At 37.0% G+C, this 18,215-nt stretch overlaps 2 protein-coding genes across 2 annotated transcripts; both read left to right on the plus strand.

Moving 5' to 3' along the window:
* Nucleotides 1-361: 361 nt before the first annotated feature.
* Nucleotides 362-15,109, plus strand: cmn (calymmin). The gene is made up of 27 exons (XM_065242801.2): nucleotides 362-407; nucleotides 958-1,005; nucleotides 4,222-4,272; nucleotides 4,366-4,422; nucleotides 4,514-4,546; nucleotides 5,166-5,222; nucleotides 5,314-5,346; nucleotides 5,465-5,521; nucleotides 5,618-5,668; nucleotides 7,830-7,871; nucleotides 7,957-8,646; nucleotides 8,982-9,038; nucleotides 9,215-9,268; nucleotides 9,366-9,410; nucleotides 9,643-9,699; nucleotides 9,824-9,862; nucleotides 10,245-10,307; nucleotides 10,401-10,466; nucleotides 10,593-10,646; nucleotides 10,740-10,808; nucleotides 12,213-12,272; nucleotides 12,548-12,616; nucleotides 12,795-12,878; nucleotides 12,992-13,030; nucleotides 14,424-14,723; nucleotides 14,822-14,875; nucleotides 14,981-15,109. Exons 1-27 carry the CDS (start codon nucleotides 362-364, stop codon nucleotides 14,983-14,985), a joined length of 2,280 nt encoding a protein of 759 aa, XP_065098873.2. The 3' UTR covers nucleotides 14,986-15,109.
* A 1,077-nt stretch (nucleotides 15,110-16,186) lies between these two features.
* Nucleotides 16,187-17,930, plus strand: paqr4b (progestin and adipoQ receptor family member IVb). Its single transcript, XM_065242802.1, has 3 exons — nucleotides 16,187-16,352; nucleotides 17,003-17,221; nucleotides 17,497-17,930. The coding sequence occupies exons 1-3, from the start codon at nucleotides 16,187-16,189 to the stop codon at nucleotides 17,928-17,930; spliced, it is 819 nt and encodes a 272-aa protein (XP_065098874.1).
* The last annotated feature ends 285 nt before the right edge of the window (nucleotides 17,931-18,215 follow it).

Consider the following 18,215-nt stretch of genomic DNA (forward strand, 5'->3'; position numbering starts at 1 on the left):
TTATATCTGCAATGGTGATATTTATATTTTATCACTTAATTAAACACATTTTTTCATTAATCTCCAGACTATGGAGCTGTGTCTGCTATTGCAAATGGACAAGCAGCCAAACCCAATGGTATGCCATTTATCAAACATTTCTGTGTTAAAGTTTAAAAAGATATGTTAAGTTGTAGTATTTTACCATAATACTGATGTCTGTTAATGTGCAGGTGGTTACAAGAGCAAACAAACTCAACCTGGATATGGAGGCCACCCTCCATATGGTACGGCCTACATATTGCCCACTCTGGATTCATAAAATCCTGTTCTTCACCTTATAACCATTTTATGTTTTATCATTGCTTTAGGTGGAATTGGAATGGGCATGGGAATAATGAATCAGCAACCAGCCAATCAAAGAGGAGGTAGATATTATTATATAATGATGAAGTAGTTATCCAATAGTCTTCTACATATCACACATTTACAGTATTTATAAAGCATACTCAGATAGATTTTTGAAAATGTAGTATTAATCTCATGTATATATAGAAGGCATAATAGTGTATATAAAAAAATGATTACAAATTATATGCAACATTCAGGCACAAGGGATAGGCGGAAACTCAAGCACAGTTTGATTAGTGAGTTTTATTAAAAAGGCAAACAAAATACACATAAAGGAAAAAAACTGAGCAAATAAAATACTTCAAATTAATATTTCATGTTCCTCACCTTACTTATGAGATAAATAGGCGTGTAATAAGCGAGATAACAGGCAGTCAGTTGTTATCGCAAAATAAGCCCCTTCAGTGTTATATAAGACCCTTCTGATCACACTTTTGGGGCTTATTTCTGCGATAACAACCTGTTGTCTATACATTATCCCTTATTTAATGAATTCTTTTAATACAGTGTGATGTTTTTTGGACAAAAAATATGTGCTGAACTATATGTGTGACTGTATGCTTACAGGTTATGGAAATGGTTATGGATATAACCACAGAGCTCCAGCGTTTGGTGGTGAGATTAATTTTACTATATTAAGTTAATTTAATATCTGCATAGGAAGAGGAAGAGAAGTTGCCCATCAGTGTGAACTCCTCCCTTCCGTCGTCTGATTGGTCTGATTGCTCTGATTGCTCTTTCGCAAGGACTTCTGGATTGGTAAATTGCGCGAAACTTGCTGCAGTGCGGGCTTCGCCAAAGACCACATTAAGGGTGCCAAGGAGGCGCTAATTAGCACACTTCGGAGTGTAAAAATGACAGATGGGACACCTTACGGACTCGTAGACTAAGCGAGCATGCGCAATTTAAGGCCACGAGACAGAAAGTCCACATGAAGTGCGCCATTTGGGACAGGACCATAGTTTTTGTGTTTCCTCTGTCATTATGACAGTGCTGTTGGACTTTACACTGACACCTAGTGGACTGGAGGCAGCATCACAGAAATGTTTTTTGTTATTGATGTCAATGTAAAAATACTTTTGTTTACAGAGTAGTATTCAGCTGATCACGCAATTTTAGCATGGCTACAACTGTAAGGAGAGAACATTTTCATGTACAGTAATATCTAACAAATCAATACTTTCAAAAAACACAATATGATACGCAAGTTTAAATATTTTGACCGTAACAGTACTATTTGTTTACCTAGTATAAAAGACAACATTATTGATCTTTAAATTCAAGTTTATTAAATTACACTGATCTTTAATGAATGAACATAATAAACAACCATTTTGTTTATTTCTGCATGTACATTTTAACACCGTTAAATTAGGAATGATTTGATAATTGTGTTCCCTGGGGTGGCACCGAGTACACTCTTAAAAACAAATGCTAAATTGTTTACAAACTATGGTTAGGTACATAGCAGTTGGTTTTTGGAATGGGTCAAATGATTATCATGTGGCTTCGAAGCCCAAGGGCAGAAGCACAAAGGCGATTGCAAAAGTGACAAAGTTTGCCAGTTTTTTGGGCAAAGGCAGCAGCCGTTTTCTTGCAGCTGCAAGATGTTGATGACTTCTTCGAATGTATTGGCTGCATTTTTTATTTGGGTGCACCAGCCAGCCTTATCCAGGGCAGTGAGCTTCAACTCCTTTTGATTTAAGCCAGCCCATTTCAGATGTAACTTTCTTCATATGAAAATTCTTTCTTTGGGCGGCCCCGGTGTCTGGACCCTGTGGCCAGCTTTCCAAAGAGTACCTGCTTTGACATCCTCTGCAGGTCCATGCAGAAAACATGGCCAGACCATCTGAACTGCTTTTTCAGAATCATGGCTTCAATGCTTCTTGGTTGGTAACTTTGTCCTGCTAACGGATCTTCATAAATGATCAGGGAGACTGCTGATGGAACTACTCCAGCTGTTTGATATGTCTTTGGTATAGCGTCTATGTTTCACAGCCGTACAGAAGCAACGAGAGGACCACTGTTCTGTACACTTTAAGCTTGGTAGAGTGCCAGATGCCGCTATGTTGTAGAACTTTGGAGAGCAGCCTCTCAAGAGCTTGGATGGTCTTTTGAACTCTGATATTGATTTCCTGGTCCAGAGATCTGTCCTGGTCAATGGACAGAGCCCTGCCTCACGCTATTGGAGATATTAAATTGAACAGATGTCTCTCCACCTAACAGGACTTCTCCTATCATGTTGATGTGGAACAACTAAATCAGTGGTGAACTTTTGCCAGACAAGGCTGCCGAGTTTTCTGATTTTTAGACAAGGGCGTCTCTGTTGACAGTGTCGAATGGTTTAGTGAGATGGATGAAGACCATAGTTTTAAAGCATCAAGCATTAGGAAACTTGCCTGCAGGGAAAAGCAAAGACATACCTCTTTAGTTGCTACATTCAGCTTTTGCACCTTTGTTCTTATACAGGGCAACTATTGTGGTATCACGAAACTGCGGGGCATAACTTCCTCTTCCCAAATGCTGGTCAGAACCTTGTAGAATGCCTGGAGTGGCTACGCTGTATGCCAAGTTTATGACCTTAGCACACCTTCAGTGGTGAAGAACGATGTACAGCATAAGTGTCAACCTTATTGGCTGTGATATGTTTAGCATCCTGCTCCTCTCATGGCCTATAGTGACAAAGACAGAGTCTATCATATGCCACTGCTTGGATCTAGGGTGCATCCAAGTTGTCATGTACTGTTGCACCATCCTAATATATTGTTTGTGATGGTATGCTCAAACTCTGCACATTTATTGAGAAGCAGTACGCCATTGCTTATTGTCTTTCTCACTCCATGCTTCCCGAGCACTCTTTCCCACCCAGTATAATCTTGGCCTACACAAGCATTAAAGTCTCCTAACAGGATCAACTTGGCACTGACTGGTATAAAGCGCAACATGGAGCTTAGGTCAGCTTAAAAGTGCTCAATTGTCTCCTCTGCACTGGTTTGTGTGAAATTCGCATACTGCTTGTCACTGAGGGGTAAGTGGATCTTCATGAGCCTGTCATTGATTACCACAGGGGGTTGGTATTAATGGCCATTTCAACTGGATCCTATCTTTTTTCTGGGCTTTTCCTTTCCAAAAGAACATAAATTCACTGGCAAGCTCTATGAGAGATCCTTCATCCGAGATTCATGTTGGATGCATGCAAGCTTTTGTGCAACCAATGCAGTTCTCCTTTCAGGTCTTACCAGCCTGTGTCTTTTTTTGTCCAGGACTTTCTGGCATTTCATTCTACCAGTAGGAGCTTCTTTATCTGAATTTTGCTTTTATTTCTATTTCGACTGCTTAATGAATGATCTGCCAACTGCGGTTTGTTGGTCAGATATATATGAGGCAGGCAATGTTTGGGCCACCGTTTCTAGACCTCTCTCTTTTTAAGGGAGAGCAATGCTATCATGGATGGGGCTGCTCAGTTACACAGGATGCTGCCAAACTTCTTCCCTGCCCTGGGTTTGACTTCATCAGCTGCATTGGGACAACCATGCTTTCTTTAATGCTCTATTATGCGCTTAGCCCTCCATGCTGCATTGTGGCTCTGCCTTCCTGACCAGCTTTTTTCTACTAAGTCTGCCAGGAGCAGTACAGCAAGCTGGATGAGCAAGGCCTTGAATTGCTAAGGGTCAGTGACCCAGTGGCTACCCTCAACCTGGTTCAGCCGGCTTGTCAAGCCGTTGCCCTGGGTGTGGCCACTGCATTTGTAGTAAATTAATTTTTGGCACATTCAATGATGTTGAAATTATACTAGATGCTTAATTGTTACTTCTTACTTTTGTGTGTCAGGATATGGTAAGGGGCCTGGTGCTCCTAATGGACAAGGAACTAAACCTAATGGTAACCTTAAAATTTACTTGATTTAAGAAATATCTTACAAAAGTGTGTCTTAGAAGACACAACAGATTAAATTCAATAATTAATTGCCTACAGGATATGGTGTTCCTTCTGGATATCCCAATGGAGGGGCGGCCAAAGGACCTAAGCCAGGTACACCTGCCTTAAATTAGTTTTTCATCAACATCTGTATTTTAAATTAAAGTAAACTTCTAAACTGATACATGGCTGGTTATGTTAACAGGATTTGCAGGAGCAGTTAAGGGACCTAATGCTGGTAAACGATTTGATGTCATAAAGTATTTTCATTTAATTTTATTAATAAAATAATTTTGGACAAGGAACTAAACTGAAGTAACACAGTCTCACCCCATGTCGTCAATATTTGACGACACTTGACCATTCGTCAATATGTGACGCGGAGGGTATACCTTTCGCGTCATTTTTTGACGAACTGGGGACTTCAATACTATTACGTCCGTTGCATTCTCTTCTCTTATTTTCTTACCATTTTCGCGTCGGTTTAGGGTTAGATTACGCAAAATTAAACAGTGTACGCGAAATTAAACAGTTGTCACCTGGCGTTGGGGTTAGAAACAGTTGTCACCTGGCGTTGGGGTTAGAGTTAGGTTTGGGTAGGGATGTCATTATGTAAATCTAACCCTAAACCGACGCGAAATTGGTAAGAAAATAGGAGAAGAGAATGCAACGGACGTAATAGTATTGAAGTCCCCAGTTCGTCAAAAAATGACGCGAAAGGTATACCCTCCGCGTCACATATTGACGAATGGTCAAGTGTCGTCAAATATTGACGAAATTTACTTGATGTAAGAAATATCAAATATCCTACAAATGTGTGTATTAGAAGACAAAACGGATTAATTAATTGCCTACAGGATATGGTGTTCCTTCTGGATATCCTAATGGAGGGGCGGCCAAAGGACCTAAGCCAGGTACACCTGCCTTAGATTAGTTTTTCATCAACATCTGTATTTTAAATTGAACTAAACTTCTAAACTGATTTATGGCTGATAATGTTAACAGGATTTGGAGGAGCAGTTAAGGGACCTAATGCTGGTAAACTATTTGATGTTACAAAGTCTTTTCATTAACTTGTATCAATAGTATAATTATTTTGAGTATATTTACACAACAGACTCAATATAATTGGGTTAAAACATTTTTCTCCAATTAGGCTCTTCTCTAGGATATATGGGTTATCCAAATTTTGGGATTAAGGGACCTAAATCAGGTGAACTTTTTGTAGTTCTGCATGATCAATTTGATACCCTCAATCAGATATTTGGACACCATCTAAATATCATGTTTTGGGGGGTCTGATTCATAGGATATGGTGCTAAGGCAGGAACCACCAATGGACAAGGAGTCAAGCCCAACGGTAAATTTCAATTAATTATTACTATTTTAAAAATAATAGTTCTATTTGGATAAACCATCCTGGATGACACAGGCTCAAAGCAACCTATCCTCCAACCTATTGACAATATAAGTTGTTATTCCCCCAAATACACAGAAGCCTTTACTCAGCCAATGTATGCACATGACAGCTGTCACTGCATATCAGTTAAATTCTTCATTAGTTCAACACTTTAGTTAATAACCTATATTTAATAGTTAATAACGTATATTTAGTTAATAAGACCTTCAAAAAGTGGTCTCGAGACCAAGACCGACCTCGAGTACTACAACACTAGTAACAATTTAAAATAAGGTTGCATTTCTTAACATTAGTAAATTAATTAGCTAACAGGAACTAACAATAAGCAAAATCGTTTTCAGCACTTATTAATCTTTTTTATTGTTTGTTAATTCCAGTACATGTTAGTTCATGTGCATTAACTAATATTAACAGTTACAACATTTGATTTTTTCAAATGTATTAGTAAATGCTAAAATTAACACAGATTAAAATTTAATAAATGCTGTAGATGTATTGATCAAGCCTCCATCACAAATATAAATAATAAAGAAAATAATAATAATATTGACCAAATGCTCTTAGCATTCATTATACTATTTGTTCATAAAATACCTTTGCTTCAGATCGGCTTAGTCCCAGCCTCAGGCCATATAGAAATACCGGTTTGTTGACAGAATCCGTTAAACACAGGTCACCAGATTTTTCAGTCCTTTTGAGTTGCTTACAGCAAAAATCCTTGATCTTGCGGCATGTTTTCTTAAAAAATGCGATGGAATATGCAATATATTTATGCAATTTTATGCAATGAAATTGCGAGAACTTGCCAAAATTGCGGGAACTTGCAAAAACTAGGTGAATTTGCAAAAACTGTTTGCAGATTTTGCAGCTTTTCATTGATGTTCACGTAGCGTAATTACGTCACTTCCTAACATTCCCATGACATCCGGGGACATGGCTGTGCATGTGTAAAGTAAATGCAACATTTTTCAACTTTATGTTAAGATATATATGAGTTTTTGCTACGAAAATGCGGGGATTGTGAAATCATGCAAGCCCCGCATATTTTGCGAGCAGAAATCTGCAATTTAAAAAATGCGGCCCCTGCATAAATATGTGGACTTTGGCTGATTGTGCATAATCATGTTTTTCTGGAGGGACTGGTAAGATCACCACCTAGTGGATAATAGCAGAAATATTGCCGTAAAAACTCGTCACTGGCAGGGAAGCATTTTCTCTGAATTGACAAGATAACTCGACAATGGCGGGGAAAGAGTTTAAGTGAAATAACTGAACCTATACATAAGAGCCTGATAATTAATTCTTGAAAGCTGCATTTAGAGAGTTTTGCCGCAAAACTTTTCAGATAAATAAAGTGTTATTCATTTTGTTTTTGAATGGAATAGCCTTGAAAAAATGATTTTGTTGTATTGTCAAAACTAATTTACAACGTATTTGTCAGTGACATCCTAACGGCTTCTAGCGATAATTTTTAATAATAATAATCCAACTAATGCCTTACTGGGTCTTCCTAAACTGTCTGTAAACTGTCTAACCACATGGTAAGGTAACAAAAAAGGATCTAGATGTCGCAATAAAACTAATGCTGCGTTTACACCAGTCGCAGTAGAGGTGGCAAAAATGCGCTATTCGCAAATAGTTGGACGCTTGAACATTTGAGTTCACTCGCTTCATTCACGTGGATATTCGCGTCATGACTGGGGCTTCTGCGACTCCGCTGAGACTCCGCCACTCCGCTCGCTTCTTGTAATCACGTCACTACTATGGCATGGTCCTGATTGGTTGACGCGACACGAAAATCCGCCGAAGTTCTGATTTTTCAACTTGCGCGTTTCCCGCGGCAATGCTCAATTCGCGCGGAACGCGGCATTCAAGGTGTGCCTTCCGCACTTACCGCATATACCGCGGCTGGTGTAAACGCATCATAATACTTTAACACTGTACTTATTACTTTGTTTGACAGCATAGCCATTACACAGAACAGTTATATAATGGAAGTTGTTTAGTTCATTAGAACTGTGCAACATTAAGAAAAATAATAGAAAAATGATGACTGATAAAACCATCACTAAAATTTAAATATCACCCCTGTGATCTCTAGGATATGCTCTTCCTGCTGGCATGACCAAAGGTGTTAAATCAGGTAAAATAAGATTTTATTCAACTGACATTTTAAAGAAAAAACGCATGTATTATGGTTTGTTCCTTCAAATTTATTTGGTTTCTAGGATATGCCCCTATAAAAAATGGAAATGGAGGCACTTTCGGTGGAAAGGGAACTAAAGGGGAAACTTTGAGCCCTCATGCAGAAGGGCATCTCCCAGCATCATCTAACACAAAGGGCTTTTTACCACTAGCGGATCATAAGTCAAACACAAGATTACCTTCAGCACTAAATCCAACTAAAGACATTGCATCAGTTCTGCAACAAACAAAAGGACCAAGAGCATTTCTTCCACAGGGCAAAGCCCCCAAACCTTTGGCACCTCATCCTGGTGTACCACAAGGAATGCGTTCAAATCAGTTTGTGCAGGGTCCGTCCTCTTATAAACCAGGTAAAGCTTACAAACCAGCAACACAAAGCAAAGGTTTGAAACCAGTTGCACCAATAGTTTCCCAAGAACAAGAAGCACTTTCTGCAGCAGGGTCAGCTTCCATTCATAAAGGGAAAGCTCCAAAACCGTTTCCTCAAGTTCCAGAAACTGTTGCGATGGGACCACAAGAAGTCATTACACAGGAACAAAGCATGAGACCTGTGGTACCCCAACCAATTACTCCACAAGCTGGTATTTATTCAACAACATCTCTGGTAGGTCCACAAGCTTCAGAACCAATGCCAGAGATGCATCAAATTCCACCCGCCTTTCAACAAAAGCAGCCTTTGAATCAGCTGAAGGATCCATCAGCAACAAATACTGGTACATATCTATGTTTTTTTTACATGGACATCATGTTTGAATGTTACATGCTTATCTGAAAAACAAACTGGTGAATGTGTATAAGTTAATGAATAGTATGACTAACTTTGGATCTAAGCCGATTATTATAATTTAGCGAAATAAATCATTTTACTAAAAATAAGTCCTAAGGTAAATGACTGGGAGTGCTTTGGGAGTGATTTTTGAATGGTTTTGTTTAGAGATCTAATTTAATTAACTAATTCTTATTTTTAATGTTTATTTATTTGACTAATCTTAGCTGTCAATTTCAGTTTGCTTACTTATAATTTGTTACATTTTTGTTGGATACACAGAACTCACTGGTCTGGGACAAACTAATGGACAGCAGCAGGCTAAACCAACCAAACCTGGTAATACATAACTTTAAACTCAACAACATAACATTACATTGCAATAAATCATGACATTAAATGCAGTAACTGAAGGTAAGTAAGCACAATAAAGTTTACTTCTACTAAAATGTTGGCCAATTCATTTATGTTGCGGATTATTAGAATATGTTTTAATGGGTCTTATAAAATTTTAGATTGTGGTCCTGGAGGAAGACCTAATGGACAGTGGATCAAGCTGCCAAGTCCTGGTAAATCTTGTTATTGTTTATTTATTGTCCTTTTTCTAAAGGCTTGTCCAGTACTGTTAAAAGCAGTCAGACTACTAATAATGTAATATGCTTGCAGGGTCGATGTACCCCAAACAAAATGGGGCAAAGCCATCACATCCAGGTAACGTCCTATAAATATTACACATAACTTTTAGTTTAATAAAAAATTACTACTTAAACTATAGAAATAATCTGAGTTGTATAAAATTCAATGGCCAATTATTTTAGAGTTTGGCATTGCTTGTTGTGGCTGTCTAAACACTCTGGATTAAGGGATTCTTTGGGGAAAAACATGTAGAGCTTTACAATATAGCAGTTGGTATTCATTTGTCTGTCAATACTTCTGTAACTAGGTTTTGGAGCAGAAGTGAGGGGCTCTGCTGTCCCTGGAATGACCAATGGCTACAAAGGTAAAAAAATATATATATGAAATGACACAAAACTTCTAGTCAGCTGAGACTCCATAATGCAAGTACCATTTTATTTTATTGATAATATATAATCATACAGATATTTTGTATCTAAACACTTAAGGTCAAGCTGTCCATGATGGTGCTGTCAAAGGCAAAGCAGGTATGACCTTGAATAAACTAAACATCACATTTCCTCAAACCACATTTCTTTGTCATTTGAATATGATATTTACACATGACAATGACTTTTGGATTGTTAGGCCTCCTTAATAAAGGCAATATGCACTCTATATGAAGAAGTTGTTTGTCTAGGCGCAGGGCCTTACCAAAATTTTCATCCACTTTAAAATGTGTACCTATCTCTATATAAACTGAATTATTGTCAGTTGAACACAATGCTTTTAAAAATTAAAGAGGACGTTAATTGTTTTTGCAACAAATTAATGTGTTTACTTTATTATTTCTTTGCTGGACATTTTAAAGAAAACATGTTAATATAAATGTTAACTTGCAAAATTTAGATTTTTCTTTGAATTTGACAGCTGGTCCTCAAGGCATGCTACCAAAAGGATTGGGATCAAAAGGAAAATCCCAAACAAAATATGGTAAATGTATTTGCTGCATAAAAATAATAATAATATCAGTTTTAATTCACCCAATTTAAACCCAATTTAATTAACCCTTTTGTGATGCAACAGGCATAGGTGGACGAGCTTTTGGTGGTTCCCCGAATGGGTATCAAAAGAACCCCTTTGGAAAATATGGTATGGCCTATCTTCTTCACATTTTTATTTTAATATGTTGAGCGTATATGTGGTTCTTGTGTAGAGATAAGAGTTAGGGTTAACCCTGACTTGAGTGTATGTGATATATTAAGTTTTTCCTCCTAGGTAATGACGGTCTGCAATATGGAAACAAACCTTACAATGCAGGGGGAACATATGGTACATTTTTTTATTTTATTCTTAATATTCTTTATATCTGTTTTTGCTTGCTTTTTTCCACAATGTTTTTTCCATTAATACATCAATCTTCAGGTTTTGGCAGTTTACCCTATAATAATCAGCACTTTGGACATGGTGGTGACAAATTCTCTGGAAAACATGGTGATTATTATTTATAATTTAAATTGCACTTATTACTAGTCTTATTACAACAACTCTTATTTCGAACCAGTTTTTAAAAGTTCATATTTTGCCTACAGAAAATAATATCAATATTAAAGGTGCCAAAGAATGCATTAAAAAAATATTTTAAATGTTCTCTGATATCTACATAGAAGGTATGTGGCTTTAAGTGCAAAAATTATTCAGAGACGGTTTTACATGTACATAACGTACAGATTAGCTGGCCAATTGGATGACTGCACTTTTCAGAATGATGAGCTTTGTACAAAATCATTGCATTTGACAAAGGGAGGGATTTATGGAGCAACAATAATGTATGGTATGTGGAAAATAATGTTTTCTGAACCACAAACCACGGGAACACATTGTATCATACCAAATACACAAAATAGCATTGTTTTTAACAATGTAATAGGTGGTCTTTAAAGCAACACTAAAGAGTTTTTTACCTTAAAATAACGCTTCCAAAAAAGTTTCAGTCGTTCATCCACTCAAAACCGGGTTCACATTCGCTTTGCAGCCCTCTATCAGCCAAAACCGCACTAAAGAAGTTTCCAACCGTCGGGTTCCGGTCCTGTAGTTCGAGTGAAAACTACAAAAACTTGCTTTACGGCAGACCTTCAATCCAATCAGAGCCAGCTTTGCTGCAGTAGGCTAAATTATTTATGACAGAGGTAATGGACAATTCTGCTTCCAACCTGTAGGGGGAGCAAAGAGCAAAAACTCTTTAGTGTTGCTATAATGGACGTTTCTGAGTGGCAAGTTTGTTGGGGTTTTGAGTTTGGACCTGCAAAACGTAACTGTAACATCAATAGTAGAACTTCAGCTTAAACGCTAGCATATAGTATTAACTAGCATATAGTGCTAACTCAGCGGTCACAACTTTGTTTTAGAATTGTAACAACATTGTACCACAATTGAATGTGTAATTTAATGTTGTGGGCGTACATATCAACTGTAACGTCACACTTGGTGTTATGTTGAGATAACAACAACTGTGTGCTGGCCTGTTTTCCAGCGGTCTTTCGCACGAACAAGGTTTACATAAGAAGGAGGAAACAAACGTGTTTGAGGCTCATGATATGTCATTACCATGAACGGAACTCTTATGCCTAGATAAATACAGCTTTACATTCTACAGCACCTTTAATAAAAGTTTATACATAGTTCTTGTAAACAATTTTACTACAGTCGAAAAGGACAGGGATGAAGCAGAAGCTTAATGAACCAAAAGCCATGTATTGATTTATTGTTATTGATTTATTAGCGTTTAACTGTTGGTGATTAAAGCTATATTATAAACTCTCTGCTTGGTAATAAAAGCCTTAATTTTTGCATAAAAGTTTCAAATTAAAATAATTTATTAGTCGATGTTTATTTTAGGTAATCCAGCTGTGCCGTATGAGTTCTTTGGCCCAGTGACAGATGGACAATCTGTTGACGGTACATTTCCATCTATAACAATAATGAATTTTAACATATTGTTTTATAAAGTAATAATAAGTACTGTTCTTAACAAATCCAAAAATTTCAGCAAATTATCATTACAGGTGGTTGCAAAGACTAACATTATTATTGATATTTATTATTACTATGTTATTACGAACATTATTACTATTATTTTTGGTCATAGGATGCACTTTCTTTTGTAAGTGATCAGATTTTGCACCTGGTGGCATTTGTCATGTTAAATATCTGTCATCTGTTTATTTAAACAGAAAGCAGAAATCTGGAGGCTTTGCACCAGGGCCCTCAGATTGATGGACAGAAATCAATTGACCATTTTGGTAAGTCATATGTGTTCATTGCTATTTTAGACATGTATACAATAAACATTACATTTAATGTTTTTATATTTATCCAGTGCAACTTGAAGTGCATTGGGGTAAAATGTTTATCATTAAATGTGTTTCATGTGCATGAAATCTATAAGTGGATGTGGATCTGTCTCTATGGTTAAATTAGGTGAAGAAGAGGTCCCACCCCAGCCTAATCAACCTGCGATACTGGCAGCTGTAGATCAACCTGTAAAATCCACTGACAAATACGGTACACACATTTGATAATATGCTGTACAAAAATAACTTTGTGTGTTTAAAAATGCTATATATGCTTATTTGTTTTATGTGCCATAGACATTCCTTATATTTTATTCTTTCCAGAAACGGGACACTATGCCAATGAAAAAATACAACCAGAAGGTAAAAATCATAAAATCTCCCCTGCAAGCTTCACATGTGTGCACAGTATAAAAATGTATGTAGAGTGGTTATAGTAAAACATTGAAAAGGAAGTTCTATTGAGCAATGTGCAGTTTAGCCTTCACAGTTTATTATCTTACACAAAATGTTTTGTTATTTTGTCTAAACAATCTTTTAGCAGTGGGACTATTTATCTGCTTCATATTACATAATTCAAGTTCGACTTTTATTTTATTTTCTCCAACATTTCATAGAAATTTCACATTTGAAGAATTTTAGAATCTTACATTAGTAGCATTTGGATATGTCATTCATTATTGGTGTATTCAACAGGATAATCCTGTCACACTGATCACTTCTGCAATACTGTTTAATCTTTTACAATCCTTTCTGGTACTATTGCAATGTGTTATTGCTACACAGTTCATTGTATTTTACCATGTTCATGATTTCTGCCTCTCTTGGCTAGTTAAGCTGGTACGTACTGTAGGGCTATGTTTGGGACAACTATTAGTGAGGTAACGGATCATAGTTGACAGAAAGCATGTGACCTGTGGATTAACTGCAAAGTTTATCATCATATAGTTTAACACTCTTTCTCTCTCCTTCTCTGTCTCTTAGTGATTTCAGCAAGAAAATGTGTTTTTTGCATACTGTGTACACCGTCCAAAAAATACTCAAAAAAACATTTTCAAACTGTCACTGGGGCAGTACCCTTTAAAAATTTCCTAATTTGTACCATTTAAGTACAGATATGTATACATGTGTACCAAAATGTGCCTTTCTCGTTTCCACCAGGCGGTACAGTACAGTACAGTACATTACAGTATGGTACGGAATTATGTCTGTTTCCATTGTCACCAAAATAGCACACTGGACCACTTTTTTGGGACCCTTCTGTTGGTGTACGTGTTACAATTCCCATGTATCACATGAAGAACAAGAACTGCTGTATGTTTGTTTAATGTGTTGCTTTCTTCTTCATGCAAGAATGACATCAATTGCTACCACACCTGTCAAATAAGGGTACTGTTGATGTTGAAAACGCAAGTTGGACAAGGGTTTGCCGCCCCGAATCATACTGTACTGTATACTGTACTGTACAAATGAGCTGTTTGATGTACGAATATGCAGTCTTTAGTACCATTATGTACTATAACAGGGCACTCTTTTAGGTGCAAAGGCCCAGTGACCTCTAGGACCATTTTTCTTAGGGTATCTTATAGTAAAAACTGTTGTGTATGACAAGTCTTAAAGTTCAAGTAGTGTTGTGTAGGGTTAAAGCAGTAGTGGTAATTCAGCGTCATTGGTTATTCATCCTTATGTATTTTCTTTGTTCATATTTATTTTATCTTAACACCTCTTTCTCTCTCGTTTTTTGTCTATTGTCTAGTTGTTTCATTCCCTGCTGCTCCCACTGAAGGCCCCGTCCCTGACGTTCCAGCAATCACCTCATTTGACTCCGCCCACTTATCAACTGGCTCCTCCCTTTCACCTGAGGGCTCCCCTCTCGCACTCTTCCCAGTGCCTGTAGAGTCTGCGGTGTCTGATGTTGTTTCTGAGGTGTCCACCTCGCCTTTGCCCCCTCAGCCTGAACTGCCCACTTTCATGCTGCAGCCTGCACCACCACAACAGATCCACATCCAACAGCACATGAAGTTCCACTTCCACCCACAAGGCAAATCTCAGACAGGTAATCTAGGTTATTCAGAGAGCACTAAGTTAGTGAGCACATCTTTAAATTGTAAAAACTAAATTTAGTTTTTTACCATGCATTAAAATATTTTTCAGGAGGAAAGGAAGGCAAATATCATTTGAATGGATTCTTTGGCAGCAAATACCAAGGTATGTCATATACATATTTATTGAACATTATCTCATGATATTATTTTTATTATTTTAATATTTTAAATAATATACTCATATCCACATTCTCATTTCTCTTCTTAGGATAATTTGGAAGTGAAAAATTGTATCTTCACTTGATATTTTGTCTGTGAATTGTTGTATATTTTTCTGTATTTAACCTGTAGTTTTGTATTTTTTTTATGTATTTTTAGTCCATTAAGAGTTAAAAATGTATTTCACAAATGACAAATTAAAACATTTTACATTGCATATGATTGTATCTTATTACATCTATGTTTTTACATCTTTCTTCATTGTCAGTTCTTGTTCAGAATTTCTTAATACAAAATGTTTTGCATTTTATGTGTGTAGCTGTCTATACTGTTTTACCAAAAACTGTATTATTTATTACTGTATATTATTTTCTGTCAGTAAAGTCGATAAATCAAACTCTAAACCTAATCCTCTGGAACAAATTTCTTCGTCATTTTCAGTTTCAACACTACCCAAAAAGTCACTTTTTAAATGTTTAAATACAAACATAGACAGACATTTCAAGCAAAATATTACCCAATTTAACATTTTTAAGTTAAAACAAAAACTACAATCTAAAAATGGCTGGGTTATTTGTATCTGTGCTGGGTTCAAATTACCCAGTGTTGGGTTGTTGTTGTGCATTGGGTCAATTTTAACCCAGCGGTGTGTTCTGTCCAATATATTTACCCAGCATAGGTTAAAAATAACCCGGACATTTATATTTATAAATTGTATAGCATATTCCTCAGTTTATTTGACAAACGACACCTTTTTTTTTTTTTTTGCTTGGGCTCCGTGTAGGATACTAAGGTTATTCTGCCGCTAAAAATCTGATTGATACCAGTTGCTTAGAAATAATTGTATCAGTAAAAGGCAATAAAAAAAAATAAATGATAAATAAAATTGAAAGAGAAATATAATTCACATGTTTCAAAGTCTTTCACATAGCAGCCAGTGTTTAAAGAACTCTAATCTCCCATGAGCTGACTCCTGCTCAGCCCAGCTGCTGGCTGCTGATTGGCTACAACACTAAGTACCAGAAAATTGGCCCACACTGCCGCTCTGCATGCAACAAGTAGCTGCTGTCCTGCTTGCCGGTACTTTCAGGATGATGAGTCTCTGGTGTCAGAAAGTTAGTACTTTAAAGTTTTTTTTATTCTAACACATTGTTTTATTTGATGTATTTATAACCTGATTAAGATTTTTTTGAAGAGGCTTCAGGCGGTCCTTCCAAGGGCAGGTGGGTGGTCAGGGGCACCTGACCATTTCACCATGTCTTTTTTTAATGGGCCTAAACTACTGGATTTTAAGAATTCACCACCACATCTTCAGTTCAACAAGTATGTCCTAACAGGATACCGGCCCATATCCACTTACAGAGACTGTCTGCGAAGTTTGTTCTATCTTCACAATGAATTTGGAAACATCTATACACATGGTATGAAAACGAAGTGCCTAATTTATAATGTCTGGCCATTTTTAACATACATAATTTGGAATTTAATCCTAAACTCTTTAACAAAATTTGTGGTTGAAAATATATATTTAGTGCCTGCATTATTTCAGCATTACAAAGACTAAGAAGAGGTGGGGAAATGAAATGGCTGCCTCATAGAGAAGGCAAACTTTCCAAACTTGTAATTTAGTGCTACTTTCTCTGCTGATCACCCTGTAACACACATTACAAGGGCACATAATAGCATTAAATGAGATTACATCTAATCCTTGTTAGGGAATCACTGTCCTGGAAGTGATGCTGTAATAATTGCGGTTATCTGTGTTACAAGCTTTATAGGTCGCCTGTATTTTAGAAGCTTTACACATGGTTTTAGTGTGTTTTATTTTATTTTGAGGGGACAATTGCGGGTTAACTATTAAAATTTTCAAAAGTAAAATGCATAAAAAAAGTAAAATTCCTTTTTCTGAATTTTAATAATGTTAAATTTAAAGTGCATGTAAGGCAAATGTGTAAAGCTATGAATAGTTGTTAAACAGTTGCTTGAATGCTGTGTATGAACTTGTTGATTTCACCACTATCAAACCACATTGTAATGTCTCGTAATTCTTTTCTTTTCTGGTTTCCACAAGGCATTCCCTTTATCTGTTTTTTGCTGTTTTTGCCTGCAAGTATCCCATGGGCTGAGGTAGATGAGTGGTGGATTGGCGTGGTGCATTATTTGGCTTGTCTTTCTCCTACTGTTTGTTCAATCTTCTATCATCTCTTTATGAACCATGAAGGTGGCGCACAAACTTATGATACGCTGCTGTGCTTTGACATGTTTGGCGTCTGTCTGGTCAACACTCTTGGTGAGCAACTACCAGTTTAGACTGATGACTGCTATACTGCAATTTCTGTTATAAAGGACTTAATAATAGCGAAATTTCTGATATAATCAAGGGTGTACTTCTATAGAAATGTTTGCTAGACATTTAGAAAAAGATCAATCAGCTTTTTTCAGCTCTCTGTAGGCTACAAACTATACATTTTTAGAAGCAGTGTGACATGTCTGGTACAAAATGCTCTATGCTGTTTTTAATCTTTCTGTTTTTCATCAAATTACAACTTTTCCTTTTCATTTCAGGAGCTCTGCCGATTATATATATCACTTTGCTGTGCTATCCATTCTCTCGTCGTGTGACAATGGTGGCCTATCTGCTGCTTTCTGGATATGGGGTGTATTGTGCTGTCACTGCACGGAGCAACATTCGTCGTCTGCGTTCCTTTGCCGGGCAGGCACTCTTTCGATTCTTTCTGTTTGTGCTTCGTTTGATTGGTACAGGGAGAGGAAGCCCGGCCTCTGTACGGCTCTACCTGACCATGGATATGCTTGCGTTGCTAGGAGGACTCGTCAATATTTCCCGCCTGCCCGAGCGCTTCAGACCAGGTCGGTTTGATTACTGGTGTAACAGTCATCAAATAATGCACGTTATGGTCATCCTCTCCATCCTGTACTTACACTGGGGCATGCTGGAGGATTTAACCTGGTTAAAAGGATTTCACTGTCCCCAATACTAAACCTGTTGACTTGAAAATATAATTTTGGTTCGAAGATGACCATGTTGCTTTGGCAAAGCATGAAGCAATTAAAAATACAGTGAATGCTGCATGATTACTTTATTAAATGATATGGGCTACATGGAAGGCCAAAGGATTACCATGGGAATTTTTCTGCATTTCTCACACCAGCAGGGACTTTAATTACAGCACATTCTAAATATATGGATATTTACAAGAAGAATCTCCTCTTTGGAACTATAAGGGTCATTCCACTCATCTGGAGGGCCTTGAACAAGATTTTGG

The sequence above is a fragment of the Paramisgurnus dabryanus genome, chromosome 1 (genome assembly GCF_030506205.2).
Source record: "Paramisgurnus dabryanus chromosome 1, PD_genome_1.1, whole genome shotgun sequence".
Classification (NCBI taxonomy): domain Eukaryota; kingdom Metazoa; phylum Chordata; class Actinopteri; order Cypriniformes; family Cobitidae; genus Paramisgurnus; species Paramisgurnus dabryanus.